At 43.8% G+C, this 18,389-nt stretch overlaps 1 protein-coding gene and 1 long non-coding RNA gene across 7 annotated transcripts in view; one reads left to right on the top strand and one right to left on the bottom strand.

Annotated features, from left to right (window-relative positions):
- Positions 1 to 5,099, bottom strand: part of CCDC85C (coiled-coil domain containing 85C) — a 152,380-nt gene extending 147,281 nt beyond the window's left edge. Inside the window, exon 1 of one of the 3 annotated variants that reach the window (XM_075926598.1) lies at positions 3,681 to 5,099. In XM_075926598.1, coding sequence (XP_075782713.1) covers positions 3,681 to 4,389 — 709 coding nt within the window. In that variant the 5' untranslated portion in view covers positions 4,390 to 5,099. The remainder of the gene's footprint in view (positions 1 to 3,680) is intronic. The other 2 variants (XM_006123769.4, XM_006123768.4) reach the window with 2 other exon arrangements.
- Positions 5,100 to 5,293: 194 nt separating this feature from the next.
- LOC112545923 (uncharacterized) lies at positions 5,294 to 16,651 on the top strand. 4 transcript variants are annotated; one of them, XR_012903307.1, is made up of 4 exons: positions 5,412 to 5,637; positions 8,611 to 8,690; positions 10,794 to 10,871; positions 15,448 to 16,651. It is a non-coding gene; the product is annotated as an uncharacterized LOC112545923 (long non-coding RNA). The 4 variants fall into 4 exon arrangements; XR_012903304.1 differs by lacking the exons at positions 5,412 to 5,637; positions 8,611 to 8,690 and adding an exon at positions 5,294 to 5,389; XR_012903306.1 differs by lacking the exons at positions 5,412 to 5,637; positions 8,611 to 8,690 and adding an exon at positions 5,294 to 5,403.
- Positions 16,652 to 18,389: the final 1,738 nt, after the last annotated feature.

Below are 18,389 nucleotides of genomic sequence, written 5' to 3'. Positions count from 1 at the left end.
ACACAGAAAAAAAAACCTGAGGAGCAGCTTAGCCACTCAGTACAAACAATTTCAACGGGAGAGGAGTATGAACTTCCCAGGACAAAATTAGGTCTTGGGAGAAAATGAAAAGCCCTCAAACCTTGTAAGCTCTGCAAATTTGCCCCCATCTTAACCACCAATTGCTAGTGTGTTTGCACAAATACAAATCTCTAGTGTAGACCAGGAAAGCCACAATTTGCATTTACACTTGTTTCTAGCAATCTGTTTCAGTGTCAGCTCAGACTCAAGGTGCCGCATTCTTTATGTTCACCTGTCTCGCTCTCCCACATTGCAGCACAGTCTTACCAGAATTGCAGCACAGAGTCCTGAGCATGCCTCAGTGCCAGACTTCTTGCTGCCAATCAAAAGTAGGCTGATAAGAGGCTCCATTTGCATATGTATTCATAAATTCTTCCAAAGGCACACAGCCTTTGTTTAATACTGATGCCATCGGAGAATGACAACTGAACTACGTACAGTCATTTTACAGCTTCATCCGATCAGTTTTATTTTATTACAGAAATCTCCTCACCAGCAGACATGAAACTATACAAGTTCATGGTAAACAGTGTCAACATTTCCCAAAGAAACCAGCATTGGTGTTTCAAGTTGGGCATCCATTCAACAAGGCACTTAAACTTCTGAAAAGTTTTCCCTGAGTCCACATTACTCCTGCCTACCAAAAAGCCCAAGCCCCTCCTCCTCTCCGACACAAACACAGGAGATCCTACTATACCTTCCCTTATTCTCTGTGGCTATGTCTAGACTGCAAGCCTCTTTCAAAGAAGAGCATCTAGACTGCAAGCACTAATTTCGAAAAAGCAAGCCGCTTTTTCAAAAGAAAGCAGTGAGTGAGTCTGGATGCTCTCTTTCTAAAAAGCCCTGTTGGCATTCAAGAACGCCTTTTTTCAAAAGAGCACTTTCGAAAAAAGGCGTTCTTCCTCGTGAAATGAGGTTTACCGCTGTCGAAAGAAAAGCCGCGTTCTTTCGATTTAATTTCGAAAGAACGCGGCTGCAGTCTAGACACAGGTGAAGTTTTTTCAAAAAAAGGCTACTTTTTTAGAAAATACCCCTGAGTCTGGACACAGCCTGTGTGGGTTATTTCCCCACTGTACAATGGAAACTGAGTTCAACACAGAATAAACTTAAAAAACAAGTAGTATGGTACCACTTTAAAGACTAACAAAACATGTAGATGGCATCATGAGCTTTTGTGGGCACAGCCAGCTTCTTCAGATGACCAAAGTGTTTTATGTACAAAACCAAAATAAATAGCAAAGGGAAGAAACTGAATTGTATGTAATGTGTTTCTATGGTGCCATCCGGCTAACAGCTACCACAGGCACTGGGGCAAGGAGAAGGTGGAGCTTCGAGCAAAAGGGACGGGGTGGAAGGCAATCAGCCCTTAGCACTGCCCAGACTGCTGCACCTCCCCAGCTCTTAGAGCCATGCAGAGCAGCACTCAAGCAGCAATTCAAGAAAGGCCTGATCTCTGGGCCCCTTTGAACCTCTGGGCTCTGAGGCAATTGTCCTCTTTGCCCTCCCGCCCCGTTCTCCGCCCCATCAGTGGGCCTGTATGGCACCCATCACCATGGGATGCAACAGCCTTGCAGGAAGAATATTTTTATGCTGTGCATTAGCAAATAGTCAAGTCATGAAAACATCTGGTTACTATGATCGAGCTAAATTTGCCTTGTTGTCACTCAGTTGAAGTTAGTGGAGCGACACCTCAGAGGAACTAGTCTCAGTGCACCAAAAAGACTTTGTGACCTTCTCCCCCCAAAGAAAAAAAATTAGAATTAAAACTTTCTTTTGCACAATGCACATCAGGTAAAGTATATGAAACTCAAACAGCTACACTTTATAAAGTAAGACCAAAAATTCTGCTTTGAAAACATTTTAAAATTCTGCTTCAAATTCATTGGATGGTAGAGTAGCAGAAGGAAATCACCTGCAATATCTGAGAACAGTACCAGTTTCTAAGTCAAACCCATATTCCCTGCCCTAAGTTAAATGGGTATAGTGTACTCAACTATGGTAGGGAAAAGGCAGCTATTGCAAGGAAATTCAGACCACGGCAAGTTAGGATAATACACTTGAGGCATTCAACACTCATCAGTCCAATCCTGAAGTCCCACTCACATTCTCTATGTCACTGAGGCTTGCCCATAGAACACCAGGACCTTCCCATGCCCTCTGCTCTTTCCTCAACTCCTAAAACCTCTTCAGTCGCAAGATACAGTTACTTAGGGTGTCGTGGCAGAGTTGCTATCTGCCCCATCGTGCAGTTCTCCCATTGGAGGGGACGATCTATCCTACGGCTATCCCTTTGTAAGTGTAACATGCTCACATTTGGAATAGCACAAGCTGACAGTATCAAAACCAAATCACTCTGTGACTTTTCACTCTGTCCTTGATGTTACAAGCTGGTGGTACAGAGAGATCAGTTTCTAAGGTCACTGAAGGAGAATGCTGTAGTTCATACTCCATTTACCAAAGAACATTCCCGTCTGATTTGAATATTGTGGTGCAAAGTGGCTTGAAGAAGCTGAAACTCTAGCAGTTGTGCATGAGCCCAGTTTGTGTCCTGTTGTGATCTGCTTATCTGAATTGCAACCTTTAGAAATTCTTCCGATCAAATTTGACATACTTTAACCCACAAGTCTGGATTTTAGGGATATTTTGGGGATATTATTTTAAAGCCATCTTAGTATAGACTCTACTGGGAACTGTGCTTGCATAAGAGTAATAGGATGAGGCCTGTCATTTCATATGGGGATTTCTCCAATTGTCATCACATATTTGTAGAAAGTATAAGGATGGTTTCAGTTATAGTATGATCGCTGACCCGCAAACAACTCTTCTGACTGTTTCAGAAAATGAAAGGGGGGAGCAAAGAGTTAAGCTAGTTCCCCTACATTGAACACTCTCTTTAGCTAGTAGGCATTGCTCAACTTCACACAGTCTGCCAGTGAAAGCCTCACGGAGTTAACAGGTGATGCTTTTATCCATTATCTGGCAGATGAAGACTGTATCCAAAATCCCAACTATGCTTTTTATCAAGCTCATCAAACTATCAGGCAAGCAGCAAAGATAAAACAAAACATTAAAAGGGAAAAAATCAATGTTTAATTAATTCAGAAAACACGGTCAATTTGCCTGCCAGACTTAAAAATAAAAAATAAAACATCATCCCACAGCCCTCACCATTAATAATGCATCTGATGAGCATTTAACAATAGTGTAACTACATCAGAACAGCTCCACTTTGAACTAGTTCTCAGATTAAGAGACGTAATAAAGCCATAGACAGACACATAGGGTGTATTTCATATTTTCAAGAAGATTGCCTGATTCTTATCATACTATTACTACTCCTCATAATAAATGATTACATGCATTCCATTCCCATAGACTCTTCCAGCTGCATGCAGTGTCCAAAGGTCAATGCACTAAACTTCATAAAACCCCTTTGAGACAAGCATCACCATTGCACAGGTGACGAAATGGAAGCACAAAGTAGTTTAAGCAACTTACCCAAGTTCAGACAGGAAATCGGTGTCAGAGCCACAGAACTCATATCACCTGTCTAAGTCATGTGAATACTAGACAGAGCTTCCTCAAACAGAAGTAGAGTACAAGAGAGGGAACAGACTTACCATTGAGACCATTGGGGATACTCCTGTGGTGAAGAGGTGCAGACAAATCATCCATTGACCTCCTTATTGCTCCAGCCTTATTTTCGACAGGTTTGTGATGGTGGAGGTGATGATGATGATGATCTGGGCTCCCTGCACTGCCAGTGCTGGACGTGCTGCTTCCATCTCCCACATCCCTGGTGCCAGAGCTCCCATTCAAATTGGTCAAACTGGCCTGGCTGTCTATAGAGCTCCTAGAGCCAGCTCCATTTCTCTCTTCATCTAGCATGAGGACTATCTCCTTCAGCTCCATGTTCTCCCTCATGAGGGATTCCTGCTTTGCCTCTAGCTCCTTCAGCTTCTGTTGATACATCCCGACTTCTTTCCACATCACACTAGCCGTGTGCCTCCCAAACCTTTGCCATTCCCTGGACAGCTTTTTGCCTTTCTGCCGGTCATCATCCAAGAAGCAGCACAGCTCTCTCAATTCGTGATTATCGTCCTGTAATTTCTGATTCACCTCCTTCAGCCCCCTGATCTCGTGCAGATGAACCTGCAGCCTCCTGTTTACATCCTTCATTAAATTACCATGTTCCACCATTAAGTTCATTTTTTCATTTTCTACTTTCCTCAGTCTTTTCACCAGCTCTTCCTTGCTCCACCTCATCATCTCCTCTTCTGAAATTTTGCTCAGGTCTTCCTTAGACCCTTCCAGAGAATTTTTTGCCATATTTGAGTCTATATAGTGTTTCTTTTTAAATAAATAATAAAATAATAATAATAAACGGTGTTTTCTTAAACTAAAATTTACTGTAACATGTTGGTCAGAGGGGGAATTACAGTTCTTCAGAGACGATGGGACAAGGAAAAAATAGAATATTCACCTTGAATGATTTGCCCCCCATATCAAAAACCAACAGGTCAGGGAGGATCACATTCAAGGCTTTCGAATTTTTTTAATTAAGTCTCCAAAATGAAACAATCAACTTACCCCTAGGTGAACCCAACACTAAAGCGGAGGCTAATCAGCAACGGTCAGTCGTCTTGCATTTAGTCATTTCACTTGTTCCTCTACAAAAATCCCAAACCCTTCGATTTCCAATAAACAGTACAAATAAAATAATACAGGCACCATTCATTCCTCCGATGCACACCTAGCTTGCCTGATCCGATCCCTGCCCACAGCTGCCGAGCCGCAGCAAGGTAGCTATTTTTTTAAAAAAAGCCAATATGTGCAATAAAAACCCGTCCCTCCGGTTGTTTGTTTTGCGTTAATTCCGAGGCTGCTCTCCGGATGATGTCAATGCCTTTGGAAATTGCACGTAAATTTCATGACAAGAGGTGGGGAGCGAGGGAGCATTCCTCTAATGGCACAGTCATCAGAAAGCAGGAGCTCCGCGGCGGGGCTTGAACGGGTCCCACCTACTTCTGCGGGGGGGGGACAAGGAGGGGGGAGCTCTTTCCAGCCCTGTTCCACTGAGCAAGAGGCTTCCCCCACCTTCTCGCCCGGCTGCTGCCGAGCACAGACAGTTTTGCTCCAGGAGAGGCGGATTACAGAGGCAGAGACCTCCCCCCGAAGCCTGATTGGGTGTCAGGGGCTGGGGGCAGGGACCTTGCCATGCTCCAGTCTTTTCAGGTTGCATTTGCTTTGCGCCTCGGGTCAAGTTACTGGGGAGAAGTGGTGGCGCCCCCAGCCAATGGGAGGGCTGCAAAGCGCTTTCAAAAAGCAGGTACAATGGGCAAGGTAGGGCAGCGCTTCTCTTAAAGGGACCGCGCGTCTACACACACAGAGCCCTGGGAGCTGGCGTGCCCCGCGACCTGCCTCCGCCAGCGTTTCTCTCACTCTGACCCAGCCATGTGTCGCCGCCAGCCTGTGTCGGAAAGGCGCAGGCTGCTCTCGGGAGTACAGGGGAAGCGGAGTCGCGGCTGCCTTTTTGCATTTCTGCCACCGTCTCTTGCTCTCTCGGCAGCCCTGCTGGTGAATGGGGTTTGTGCGCGCATCGGGTTTGCTGCCTGGCTCCACGATGCGCTGTGAATGAGTATGGATTGGTTTCTGTTCGACCAGGACCCATTGGCCAAGGGTGTGGTGTGAGCACCTCTGCCCGTCCGCCATCTCAGGAAGGCAGGTGGGGGCTGTCGGGAGGGGAGGCGCCCTTTATTCCAGCAGCAGCGATTTCCCCACTTCTGGGGATAATTCCTTGTGTTGTGTTGCCTCAGTAACCATGGTGAGCAGGAAGCCTGGTGCTGACCCTGTGGGCACAAGCAGACAGTGTCACAGCAGCTGCAAAAACAACCAGTGGCTTTCCACTGGTCAGTCTGAACTGGCACCATGACAGCTGAGGTCCTCAGGTGGCTTTCTATCAAACTGTAGGGCTCTGAGACAGCAATGAGCAACCTAGGTTAGCGAGTGGGCTGCATGAGTGGCCCTCCAGTTCAATGGGCAGCAAGATTGTAAGGAAAAAACTACCTGTCTGGAAACCAGCAAAATCTGACAACCATACACCTGAGGAAAGGTAAACAAAATGTCTCGTGGGCCACATGTAGAACCCTGATGGGCTGTATGGGCCGCAGATTGCCCACCATTGCTCTGAGACATACACTGCACCTAATACTGTGATCTGCCTAGAGAGATAAATAACCAGAGAGAGCAAGAGGAAAGCAGCACCTCCTCAACTCCTGCCCACGGATAGCTGAGGCTATTCTACTTTCTGTAGGCCTCCTCTCATAGGCTATGTCTATACTGCAGGCTTTTTGCACAAGCAGGTGACTGAGAGAAGCAGCACTTTCCCTTTAAAAGCGCCACTTCTCTGTGGCTGGCGGTGTGGCCACCTGCTACTACTGCGGAGTCCTCCCAGCCATGCTCTAGATTGCTCAGGTAAATGGCATCCACTCTGGGAGAGTTGGCAACCTCTTTCCCACACAGCTTTGGCCCTCCCTCTCACCCCCCATACAGAGCAGCCACTTCCCCCCAGGGGGAAGGTACTGGTGCTGGGCTGCATAGGGCACCAGCACCAGTAGGAACAGTCCTGATATCCCTTCCCCTTTTATAGCCATTCACCTTCACAGGGATCCTTTCTCCATCCACAGCCTGTGGAGTGCTCAGCTACATGCAGAGCAAATTCATGTATAACCCCCACAATGCAGGATGTTGTCTGAGTCTCTGCCACACAGGCCACTCATAGGCTGTGTCTACACGACAAAGAAAAGTCGGAAAAAGATACGTAAATTGTAAACCGCTTTTCTTCCGACAGAGGCTTTTCAGACTTTTAGCCCATCTACACGGGGCCAAATGTCGGGAAAAACCCATTTTTCAGAATATCCCTTTTTCCTCATAAAACGAAGTTTACAGAGATGCAGAAAAAATGCACTTGCTTTTCCGAAAAGAAAATGAGAATGAGAAACAACACATGAACTAGGTACATGCATTGAGTACAGTGATCAGCACAGGGCGCAGGCTTGCTGTAGGGAGAAGGTTGACTCCATGTGCCTAGAGAAAGGGTGGACAGTAGGAGAGATGTAAACCCCAGGAATGCAGGAGTAAAGGGCCTGAATAGGGAGCTGCAGAATTTATCATTGGACTATGTTGATTGAAGGGCTGCTGAATAAATCTAGGAAGTGGATTGGCAGCGGTTGGCAACATTTGGCAAGCAGCCCATGATTAGAGTAATCCACTGGCGGGCCACAAGACATTTTGTTTACATTCACCATCCACAGGCACATCCCCCTGCAGCTCCCAGTGGCTATGGTTTGCCAGCAGATTACACCAAAGGTTGTTGGCCTCTCGTTTTATATTCGCATAGTGCCAACCAAGTGCTAGGCATTTTGGTAATGGTTGGAGGATCTCTCATGAAGGTTATGTGATAATAAGTAAGGGTATGTCTACACTACCCCGCTAGTTCGAACTAGCGGGGGTAATGTAGTCATCCGCACTTGCAAATGAAGCCCGGGATTTGAATTTCCCGGGCTTCATTTGCGTGAAGCCGGCCGGCGCCATTTTTAAATGCCGGCTAGTTCGGACTCCGTGCTGCGCGGCTACATGCGGCACGGACTAGCTAGTTCAGATTAGGCTTCCTAATCCTCATTCCACAGGAGCTGCCGGACAAGGGAGGTCCAACCTATACAGTGATTTGTTTTGTTACATCACTGGGTTTCATCATATCTCCAGCATCCAAGCATTTCCTGGGGCAAGCCCTTTATTTACATCCTCTCTTATAGGAAATAAAAAGGGCTCGTCCCAAGCTAGCTCAGCTTCGTGGTTTCAGGAGTGATCCATCTTCTTTTGCAGAATTACCTTTAATTTGCTGGGAGGGAAAGAAGGAAGGAAGGGTGAAGGCAGAGGAAGTTGTTCATAGATGTCATTCCACAACATCACTGGGAGGAGAAGGCAGTGATGATTGTGCAATGGGGTGCAAGATCAAATGGATGCAGCTAGACCGGGCAGCATGTTACCAGGGCTGCCCTTGATTTGCAGCACAGAAATTAACTTTGTGCCGTCAGAGTTGACCTTGTTTCCCAGAGAAGCTGTTTTTTTCTGGATTGTTTCTTCCAGAGGAAACTGGATGAATCTGCTCTATAGTTGGCTTTACAAAGAATTATCTTACTGGACAAAAGAACTCTGTGTGGGGAAGTATTCATATATATTAGCATAGGCTGAGAAAATAGATCATTGTTTAATGCTTAGTATATAAGGATACAGACATCCAGTAGCAGCAAATAGACATGAATGACCTGTATTTGGTGTGGAGGGCTCTCACTGATCTAAATATGAGTACTGCAGTGCTTTTTAAATAGACAAAAGTATTGTCAGCTTGGGAAGATGATGAGGGAGGGTGTTATCTAGTTAGTATTGAGAGCTAAGAGTGCTCCTGCCTCTGTTCCCAGTTTTGTCACTGATTCTTAATCATGTTGGGCATGTCACAATCTCTCTCTGCCTCTGCTTACCCATGTTTAGAGTGGCTCTGATGGATGTTGTGAGGCATGTCTGCAATGCTCTGAGAGGTTTTTGGAGGGAAGTGACTACATCAGTGTAAGGTATTATTATCAACAGTAACTATTAAGGTATTCAAATAAGTTTATTGCTTTTATCCCAACAAACAATAAACATCCTGGGATATTTTTTGAAGGGCTTGTGCTTTCTACAGCCAGCTAACAAAGCCAGTTCCCATATGTGGTTCAGATAGAATTATGATTCTGCTAGGTCAATTTCCATTGGAAGATAAGAGTTCATAAACAACACACCAAACATTTGGTTTGTTTCATTTGGCTGCTGGACCAGCCGCGAGTTGTGAATGAAAAGTCATTCTAATATGCATGTCATCATAGTCTTTATGGCAGTATTACATGGGCATAAAAAGCTTATCACTTGCACTGAATTTAAAAGGACATTCTTACCCTCTCTTCCCCTCCCCCCACTTATTCTGAGGGTCCCCCTTTTTTTCTTCACTCAAGCTTATCTTATCAGAAGAAGTGGGTTTTACTCAGAAAAGCTCATGATAATATATATGTATTTGTGAGTCTCTAAAGTGCCACAGGATTACTCATTATTCTTTTTTTAACTTCATCAGGGCTTAATTTATTAAGCCATTGTGTAACATAACAAGAGTGTTCAGAAAAAGTTACAGGACCAAATTCATCCCAGGTGTCATGCCACTGAATTGAGAGGGGTTACACTAGGGGTGAATTTGATGCGTGGTGTTGGAAATTACACATCACATCACTTAAGTCTTACCAAAGCATTCCCTCTACAGGACTGAGTCAGTATTACAAAAAACACTGATCTAGGCTAGTGCTTTTCCTTTTGAGACTGATTTTATGCTCTCAGAAATCCCTCATCTCAGGGTGAGATTTGGCCTCAGGAAGAGGAGCCAGATCCCATGAGAGCTCTAAAAATGACTTACAATGGAGCACAAGAAGCACCAGGCATCTCCTCCTGTTCCTCCAAGCAGTTGCCTCGAGTGAGGAATGAGAGGAGAAATGAGCCCAAACTCACCTCTGGTACATTGACACCAGTTAATTTGTCCCTGCTTGCATCAGAGATGAATTTGACCCATTGCATTGGATGAACTTGCAGTGAATCTTTCTCCAAATAACCATGGTACAGTAGACTTCCGATAATCCGGAACCTATGGGACCTAGGTGGTGCCAGATTATCAGATATGCCGGACTATCAAGAGGTACTATAAGCTGGTTATATATATATGTACACACACACGCACGTGCACACTGTATACATTATATACTGTATATAAAGTGTTCTTAACCCTTTTTATGGTACATACTGTATACAGTATACTTTAATGTTTTAGTTTTTTTAAGCCTTTTTTACTCTTTTTGCTCAGTTCAGCTGCTGCCGCTGTTACCTTGTGACTCATTTTTGCCGAAGCTCACTCACTAGGCTCTTGCCATTTTGATGCTGGACTATCAGGAGTGCCGTACTATTGGATGCCGGACTATTGGAGTTTTACTGTACAATGCACTGTGGTGTGTCTCACAATTCTATGCAGTGATTAAATCTTAGGATGCAATATCAGGACATAGGCCTTGCAACGGGTTGCCCCAATGTCACTTAACTCCTTGTGAATACATACGCTGACAAAGTGGCTCTCCTGCTCTCTCGGGCTGAGTGTTGCTTATCTAGATTACCTAATGCTACAAACGAGTTCAGAATGAACCCTTTGCCATTGAATACAGGGGACCAGATTCTCAAATCTGTGGAGCAACACCAGATAACAAGACCCAACCTTTAGTGCTGTGGTGTCTAGCATGCTAGCCACTAGCCACATGTGGCTATTTTCCTGGTTGAGTGTGGCTAGTTTGCTATAGAACTGGTTGGACACCACAGCTTTAGAGTCCAAACTTCGTTAGTCACTTAGCCAAGTTATAAATCTTCATTCCTAATAGTCTTTATCCAAAAACCAGTGCCAAGGACTATTCCTTGATTAAAATTTTGAAATGTTCAATCAGGGTTACAACAGCAAAAGCTTCTGTTGCATACAGCAAAGCTCTTGCCACATTCCTGGTTTGTGGACATTACATTTGTCTGTTGTCCCAACTCTGGTTAAATAATTTGAGTCTGAGCATTTCAGAGCTAACTGTCTTGTTTAATTCTTCTTTTGTTATCCTCTATATGATCAGGACCAGATTCACTGAAAAAACCCCAATGAATTGGATCTGTCACCATATTAGTCTCTCTAGCTGAGATACAAAATAAAGGTAAGATCCTGGTAACATCTGCAGCACCTCTTAGTACTGAGTTCAGCTACTATAACTAGGCCAAATATTTCCTTCATTCTGCTTTGAAATTCTAGCTGATATCAATAGGGAGTTTCATCATAAGATGTGAGAGCATACATTTGCTTCATAATTTAGGAGCTAATAAACAGGAAAAATGCACCAGCAAAAAAAAAAAAAAAATCCTACAGTAGGGAACAATTAAAATTGTGATCGACCACTGCAGGCAAATTCTTCACCAATCCAAAAGTCAGGTCCTAAAATTGCTATTGTATAATGTGTTACTTAGATTTGAGATAAATGCTTTATGAGATAGTAGACTAAATTTTGTGGTTCATGCAATGGTTAATGGGAGGGAAGGTGTCCACTGGACAAATCCTCTAAATGTGATCTACACTCTGAAAAAAACCAAACAGGAAGCTCTCTTCTAGGGCTCATCTAGATTACGCTAAAGTGTCGAAAAAGAATATGCAAATTCCACGGGAATTTGCATATCTTCTTCCGATCTTACTTTCGAAAGCAGAGAGCTTTCAAAAGTGAAAGTAGTCTGGACGTGGTTTTTCCCGCAAACCCCCCCCTTTTTCGAAAAGCCGCTCTTCCTCAAAAAATAAGGTTTACATGGCTTTTTGAAAAAGGCGGGGTTGCCAAAAAAAAATGTGTCCAGACTAATTTCACTTTCGAAAGCTCCGCTTTCAAAAGTGAGATCAGAAGATATGCAAATTCCTATGGAATTTGCATATTCTCTTTCGACACTTTAGCGAAGTCTAGATGAGCCTCTAGACCACAGTTTCCTGCATTTTTCCAGTAACATTATTGGGCCCAGATCGGCTCCAGAGACCTTTAACAGCACTGCAGGGAGACTGCTAAGCCAGCTCTCTTTTTTGTTTCCCTGAGTGTTAAGAGTGTTAACCATGGTGATGGTGCTACATTTTGTGGACATTTTTCATCAAAATTTCATTTTCCTTAAAATATTCTAACCAGACCTACTGAGTTGGTGGGTTTTTTCACCTACCCTTTGAAAAAAATGATACCAATATTTAGATAAGTAAAGATAATTATTTAAGATGTAAGGTCGAAGTCCTAAGAGGCTCTGGGCACATGCAGCTGTCTCTTGGGATCTACAGGTGATCAGCACTTCTCGTATCTGTCCCTGAATATTTCTATTTAACAGTTATAGCACAAATTTCACTGCTAGCTAAGTGGGTGGGTGGGTGGAATCCTATTTTATAGTATAATCAGAAGACTGCATTTCATGCCAGTGATATCAAAGTAATTTTTCAAGTGTTAAGAAAATCTCAAAACCACTCTTAACATTTTAATCAACAGGACCTCAAATGAACTACAGGCAACATTAGCTGAGTCACTTCATCTGCCAGAATCCAACAATAAGCTGTCCCATTATCTTGAAATCAAATGTTTTAAAAAACCTAAAAATATTTTTCCTCTTGCAGAATTTATAAGAAATCGGGGAGGGGGGGGGAGAAGGGGGAAACATACACGTAGCCAGACTGGATCAGTGTCGTCTGACAGTGGCTTGTAAGATAGTCTTATGAAGACTATACAAGACCCATAGGGGTCGTCTTCTTAACCACTATTTGTTACATATTGGCTTATGCCCGGAAGCATGGAAGCTTCAATCTCTTTGACAGATATTTGTAATCCTTTCTAACCTAATGGGGGCCATTGTTAATATCACTTAGTTTTTTAAAATGTTCTCTTAAAATCATATGTGATGCATTAATTACGTACAATAAATGACAAATAAGGTTTACCTACATTTCTGGGGCTCTGAGGTGGTCACAAAGCTTAATTTCTTCAGTTGCCATGACATAATCGTATGCCCCTGAGGCCAAACTCTGTCCTTAGATACATGCACAACCCACAGGAGAAGGGTGGAGGTATCTGAGGGAATGGGTCCTATTGTGCAAATACTGAATGCCTCCCGCGAGGAGTGAGCACTAAACCCTCATTGATTTCTGAAGGAGCTGAAGGCATTTAGCGCCTCGTAAGATGCACTCCGTACTTTACAAGGCCTGATCTGATACCATCCAAGTCAATGGGAGTTTCACCACTGGCTTCACTTGACCGGTGATCCCTCCCTGTGCTTCACCATCAGAAGGCATTATAGATAAAGATTCCAGAGAGGAAAGGGTGGTCCAGGGCATGAGGCAGTGGCTGAGCCCAAGGAATCCTAGATCCAGTTTCTTGTCCTGCCATGGCCCAGTTTTGCCTTCTTCCTGTTTGGCCTTGAGCAAATCACTTAACCTCTCTGTGTCTTCTTTCGCCATCAATAAAATAAGGAGAATAACACTTCCCACCCTTACAGATGTTGTGAAATTAAATACATTAAAAGAACAAGAAGCTCTTTGAGATCTACTGTTAACAAGGGTTATATTATATGAGAAATAGTTATGATCATGCATGGCTATAGACTGGTATCAGTGAAATAAAAACACAGGATGAAACTTGATAGAGGTCTTGCCTATGACCTTGGTCCTGCTATGAGGGCAGGGGAGTGAACTTGATGACCTCTCGAGGTCTCTTCCAGTTCTAGTACTCTATGATAGGAATTGGAAAATAACAGGGTTATGTCCTTATGAGATTGTCTTATTACCACATTTTTTCTCACCCAGCTGACTTTGCTGTTTTGAGGAGATTCAAATTAAATAGCACCCCACTCTTTAAGAGGGGGTCACATATCTTTCAATTGTGACTTCACCTGCCTGAACACACAGCTTCAGACGTGCAAGTTACCATTCTCAAACAGAAAAACTTCAAAAACAGACTGCAGAGAGAAACTGCTAAGCTGGAATTCATATGCAAATTTGACATCCTAAACCAAGGTCTAAAATAATGAACACAGTGGTACTCCCATTACAATAGGTAATTTCCCATTCAGGTACTTTCACCTTCTCATCACTCTTGGCATGGGTGTCCAATAGCCTTCTCAAATCACCAGGCATGGCCCTGCCTACACTCTGCCCCAGAATGCCTGCTGTAGGAATTGTGGGGGCGGAGTGTTGCTGACCCTGGCACCTGCACTCCTGGTGCTCCAGGGCTGGGACCATGCCACATGCCTACTCCCCCCTGGTGCCCCAGCAGCAGCCAATACAGCTGGCTCAGGGGTTGCCTGAGCTGCTCAGGTAAGTACACTGGCTGCTGCAGAAATCCCAAAGGTCCCCAAAAATCACAGAATCCATGACTTCTGTGACACACTCACAGCCTTATTCATAGGTCAGGTTTTCTAAACCATTATCACATGTATTGTTCTCCTCTGGACTCTCTCCAGTTTATTCACATCTTTCTTAAGGTGGGACATTTGAAACTGGACAGAGTATACCTGCAGAGGCTTCATGTGGGCCAAGCCTAGTGGGACAGTGACAGCCCAGGTTTTAAATACAACGTTTTATTATACAGCCCAGAATGAAATTTGCCTTTTTTGCAACTGCATTGCATTAGTGACTCATATTCAATTTGTGATCCACTATAACTTCCAGATTCTTTTCACCAGTACTACCACCTAATCAGCTATTCCCCATTTTGTAGTTCTGCATTTGTTTTTTCCTTCCTTAGTGTATATTTTGCATTTGTCTGTATTGAATTTCATCTTTTCGATTTCAGACCAATTCTCCAATTTATCAAGATGATTTTGAATTTTAATCCTGACCTCCAAAGTCCTTGCAACTGCTCCCCACTTGGGGGCCAGTCTCAGTTTTTATAATCATAACCTCCATTCCATTATCCAAGTCATTAATTAAAATGTTGAATATTACCATACCCACGACTATCACCTGCGAGACCCCACTTGGTAACTACCATTGGTACTACTCTTTGAGTAGGTTAAATCATTAAAATATGTTGAATCATGAAGCTGAGGTTATAGACAAATGGGGTTGAAAGAACTGACTTCCCCTGTAGGTGGGGAATGCTTGTCCCAGGCTTCGCCCCCACCCTTTCTCCAAGGTCCCGCCTCTTCCTGCCCCTGCTTTGCTCTCACCCTGCCCTATTCCATCCCTCCCCATTCCACCCCTTCCCTCAAACCCCATCCCATTCCATCAGTTCCATTAAGTTTCCACCCTGCCTCTTTCCCAGCTCCTCCCCTGAGTGCACTCTGTCTTTACTTCTCCCCCTACCTCCTGGAACTTCTTGAATGCCTTATATCAGCTGTTTGTGGCACTCCAGAAGCGCTGGGAGCACGGGGGACGAGCCGGTCAGCAGGGCCACCAGTGGGCGAGAGATGCAGGGGCAACAGAAGCAGAGGGTGGGAGCTTGGCTGCTGTTGGGCACTCAGTGCCCACTAATTTTTCCTCATGGGTGCTGAGTCAGCACATGTGCATCTGAATGCGAAGAGCATTCAGAATTCTAAACCAGATCCAATTTTGCAAATGGTCCCAAGGTTTCCAATAAACTGAAGAAGGATTCTCAGATCTGAACACCTCCAGGGTATAGTGTTTGAAATTCAGAACAGAATGTAGCAGCTTCAGCTCATGTTTTCTTGTTAATGCTAACTAAACGAATCCCATATCATTTAAGGCTTTGCTTCATGTTCTCATTTTAGATCTTTGACCCTCATTGTGGTTGACATTTGGGCCTCAGCACAACTGAGAAGTATCAGGGGAATGGAAACCTTGTCAATATGAACATGCTGCCTGCTGTTCCCAAGAGCTCAGTAAGTAGACAGAGAGTGTCTAAACCAGAACATTGCTGGGAATCCTGGCTCATTTTAGTCCTCTTTACTACTATAAGTGTACAAATTTACTTGACTAAGTAAATCTACCTCCCTTGATTTATGATCAACAGCCACAGCAAGCAATTCTTAGTGTTCAGGTGACTGTATTAAATCTTCTATGGTGTCTACATGACTCAAACTGACAATAGGACTTGGATACAGTTACAAAGGGGAATGCTGTTTGAATACAAATTGGAGCAAGAATTCCACTCTTTCAACATTTGAGCCAACGGAAGCCCCAGGTGGCATTTTGGGTAATAGGTTTGTTATTGCAAGGTTTAATGTGACTGTTGTTAGTACAACTTCTGTTCTTTATCCTGGCAATGCATTTTATTAAATTTCTTGCATGCTTCTCATTTGCATGATTCTGTTTGGCACAGCTTGTCTCACTCTGTGTTTTAGAGCAAAGCCAAGCTGGCTTGTGTTTGTCGTTAAGATAGCAAGTTTCTTTGCCTTGTTTTTGTATTCATCACCCATTTTCTGTTGTATTGTTTTCTAAAGAAAGTTCAATGCTCTGTTCCAAACAGTGTGCATATCTTATTCTTATATATCTGTAGCAATTTGGTTGTTGCCACACAAGTAAAACTTTGAATGGGTGGAAATAATTGCCTTGGGGTTATGATAGTTTTAACAGCTGGGAGAGAATCTGTCAGATTCATGAGCTGTTCTAGCACTGAATAGTCAGTTCTGCAAAGATTCCTGTGTTTGTGATCTTATTATAAGTCTCTCCCTTTCATTTGCAGAACAGACATACGTCAAGCTTAGTAAAATTTACATTTGGGATACAGTTTGAATTCCTCTCCCTAGATGTTACTTTAAACCTTGCTGCAGGCTTTTATTTTGATGTTGTGCAGAATTTCAACAGGCTTAATCGATCAGCCATGGCTATGAATTTGCATTTATTTCATGTAGTCTTCCCCTCCCCCTAATTAAAAATGAATTTAATGCTCATGAAAGATTCCAAAATTGACAGCCCTGGAAAACAAAGTCCTCTTGGTATAAAGTATATTCAGTAAAGCCAGCCGCAGTGCAATCTTACCCATACCAATGTGCCCCAACTCAGACATGAGTCGGTAGCAACCCAGAACCATGATAAGTGGTTCAGTCCCATTCAGTCCTTTGTCTCTCTGCTGGGAATGACAGCAAGAATGCCAACTGGTGAGAGTTGTTTTGTGTTCTGAACTCTTGCCTCCTAAGATGAGGAAGGACACAAACAACCTATTATCCATTTACCACCATGCCCTTGTGGCTTATAGGTAACTATTGATTGGCTTGACTGGAATGCTACTAAACTGAGTGAGCTTCAAACAAATGACCCAGAGGTGAAAGACCCTATTGGCCAGAGCCTTGGCTTGTGTAAATCAGTGTGGTGCCATTAATGAAGTTAAAATGATTTATGCCAGCAGATCTGGCCCATGAGCTCATTAAAATCTCCGAAGCCATTCTGTTCCTCTTTTCACAGCCTTGCTTTAGAGTGTGTTATAATAGGAAAGTTTCTGATCTGTTAATTTCTTGGTGTCAAGAAAAATGTGAGTTGTTCCTACACTGAATAATTTGCCTTGTTTGAGGCCCTGTGGCCACCAGCCATGCAGGAGGCATTGTGGAGATGCATCAAGCCCTCACTGTGTCCGGAGAGTGGGGACAGCCTTTGAACTCATTGCAGTTGGATCAATGTCCAGATACCCATGGCAACAAAAACACCCACTCGTGCAGCTGGCCAAAAGACTCTACTGCATTGTATCCAGCCCAGAACCACCCACCAGTTTGCATGAACTCTCTCCTGAGTCCAGCGTAGAGTTCAAGGTCTTGGTGCAGATAGCCAAAGTCCTTCAAAGGACAGGTCCTAACTACCTGAGAAGAGATCACCTCTCCTTTCATGACCATGATTACCCATGACAACTATGTTCCATTCAAACAACAAAACCGGGGGGTGATTCGTGACCGCGGGAGAGAGAACTGCAGCAAGAGCTGGCCTGGGTTATAGAACTCACTCCCACAACAAATAAGAATGACACAAGAACTCGCCCCTTTCAGAACTAAATGTAATGCTCATTTCTGCAGCCGTTCACATACTGTCATTGCACAGAGTAATTCTAAAAGCAGCAGCCAAAAAAGTGAAATTCAAAGGAAATAGTGCAAAGGAGTCCACACCAGCCACGAACCATGGCCTTCTTGCCCCCCGTGCCAGTTCAAATTTAATGATGGGTGAGTTTGAAGAGTGGAGTCAAGAGATGCCAGCGATCCCCCCACCTACATAAATACACTCTGTTGCGGTAGAGAGAGGAAGCAAATCGATGTGCAGCACCTGCTTGCCTTTGAATGTTTGGCCCCAGGCAGCGCAAGCAGGGGTATTCTTTATTTTTCCATTTTACTGTTTTGTTCCCTCTTCTATGCTCAAAAGAAATCTTCTCTCCTTACCTTGTGAATCCTGTTACCGAGGTTGGCCTGGAAGGAGTTCTTCACATGGAGACTGAAGCCTTGATTATGATTAGGGAATTTGCCTTGATCCAAATGCATGCAGAGCCCAAAGCTCTAACACAATTGTGCCAGAAAACCTGAGTGGTTGCTTATGGCAAGAGATAGCTTATTGTGGGTAAGCCTTAGTGCAGAATCTTTTCCAGCATGTGTAAAACCAGGAGGGGGCATTAATCTCCTTTCTGTCTGCTCCATCTCATGTGGTTAAAGTATCAGTTGTTTCTCCTTTTATCCACAATAAGTCACTGGCTAAATGGCAGATAATTCAGCTCACTCTACAATAAAGTTTTGCTGGT

Source organism: Pelodiscus sinensis, chromosome 4 (genome assembly GCF_049634645.1).
Source record: "Pelodiscus sinensis isolate JC-2024 chromosome 4, ASM4963464v1, whole genome shotgun sequence".
Lineage (NCBI taxonomy): Eukaryota > Metazoa > Chordata > Testudines > Trionychidae > Pelodiscus > Pelodiscus sinensis.
Note: the sequence above shows the minus strand (reverse complement) of the source record. Positions and strands in the feature narration are given on the sequence as shown.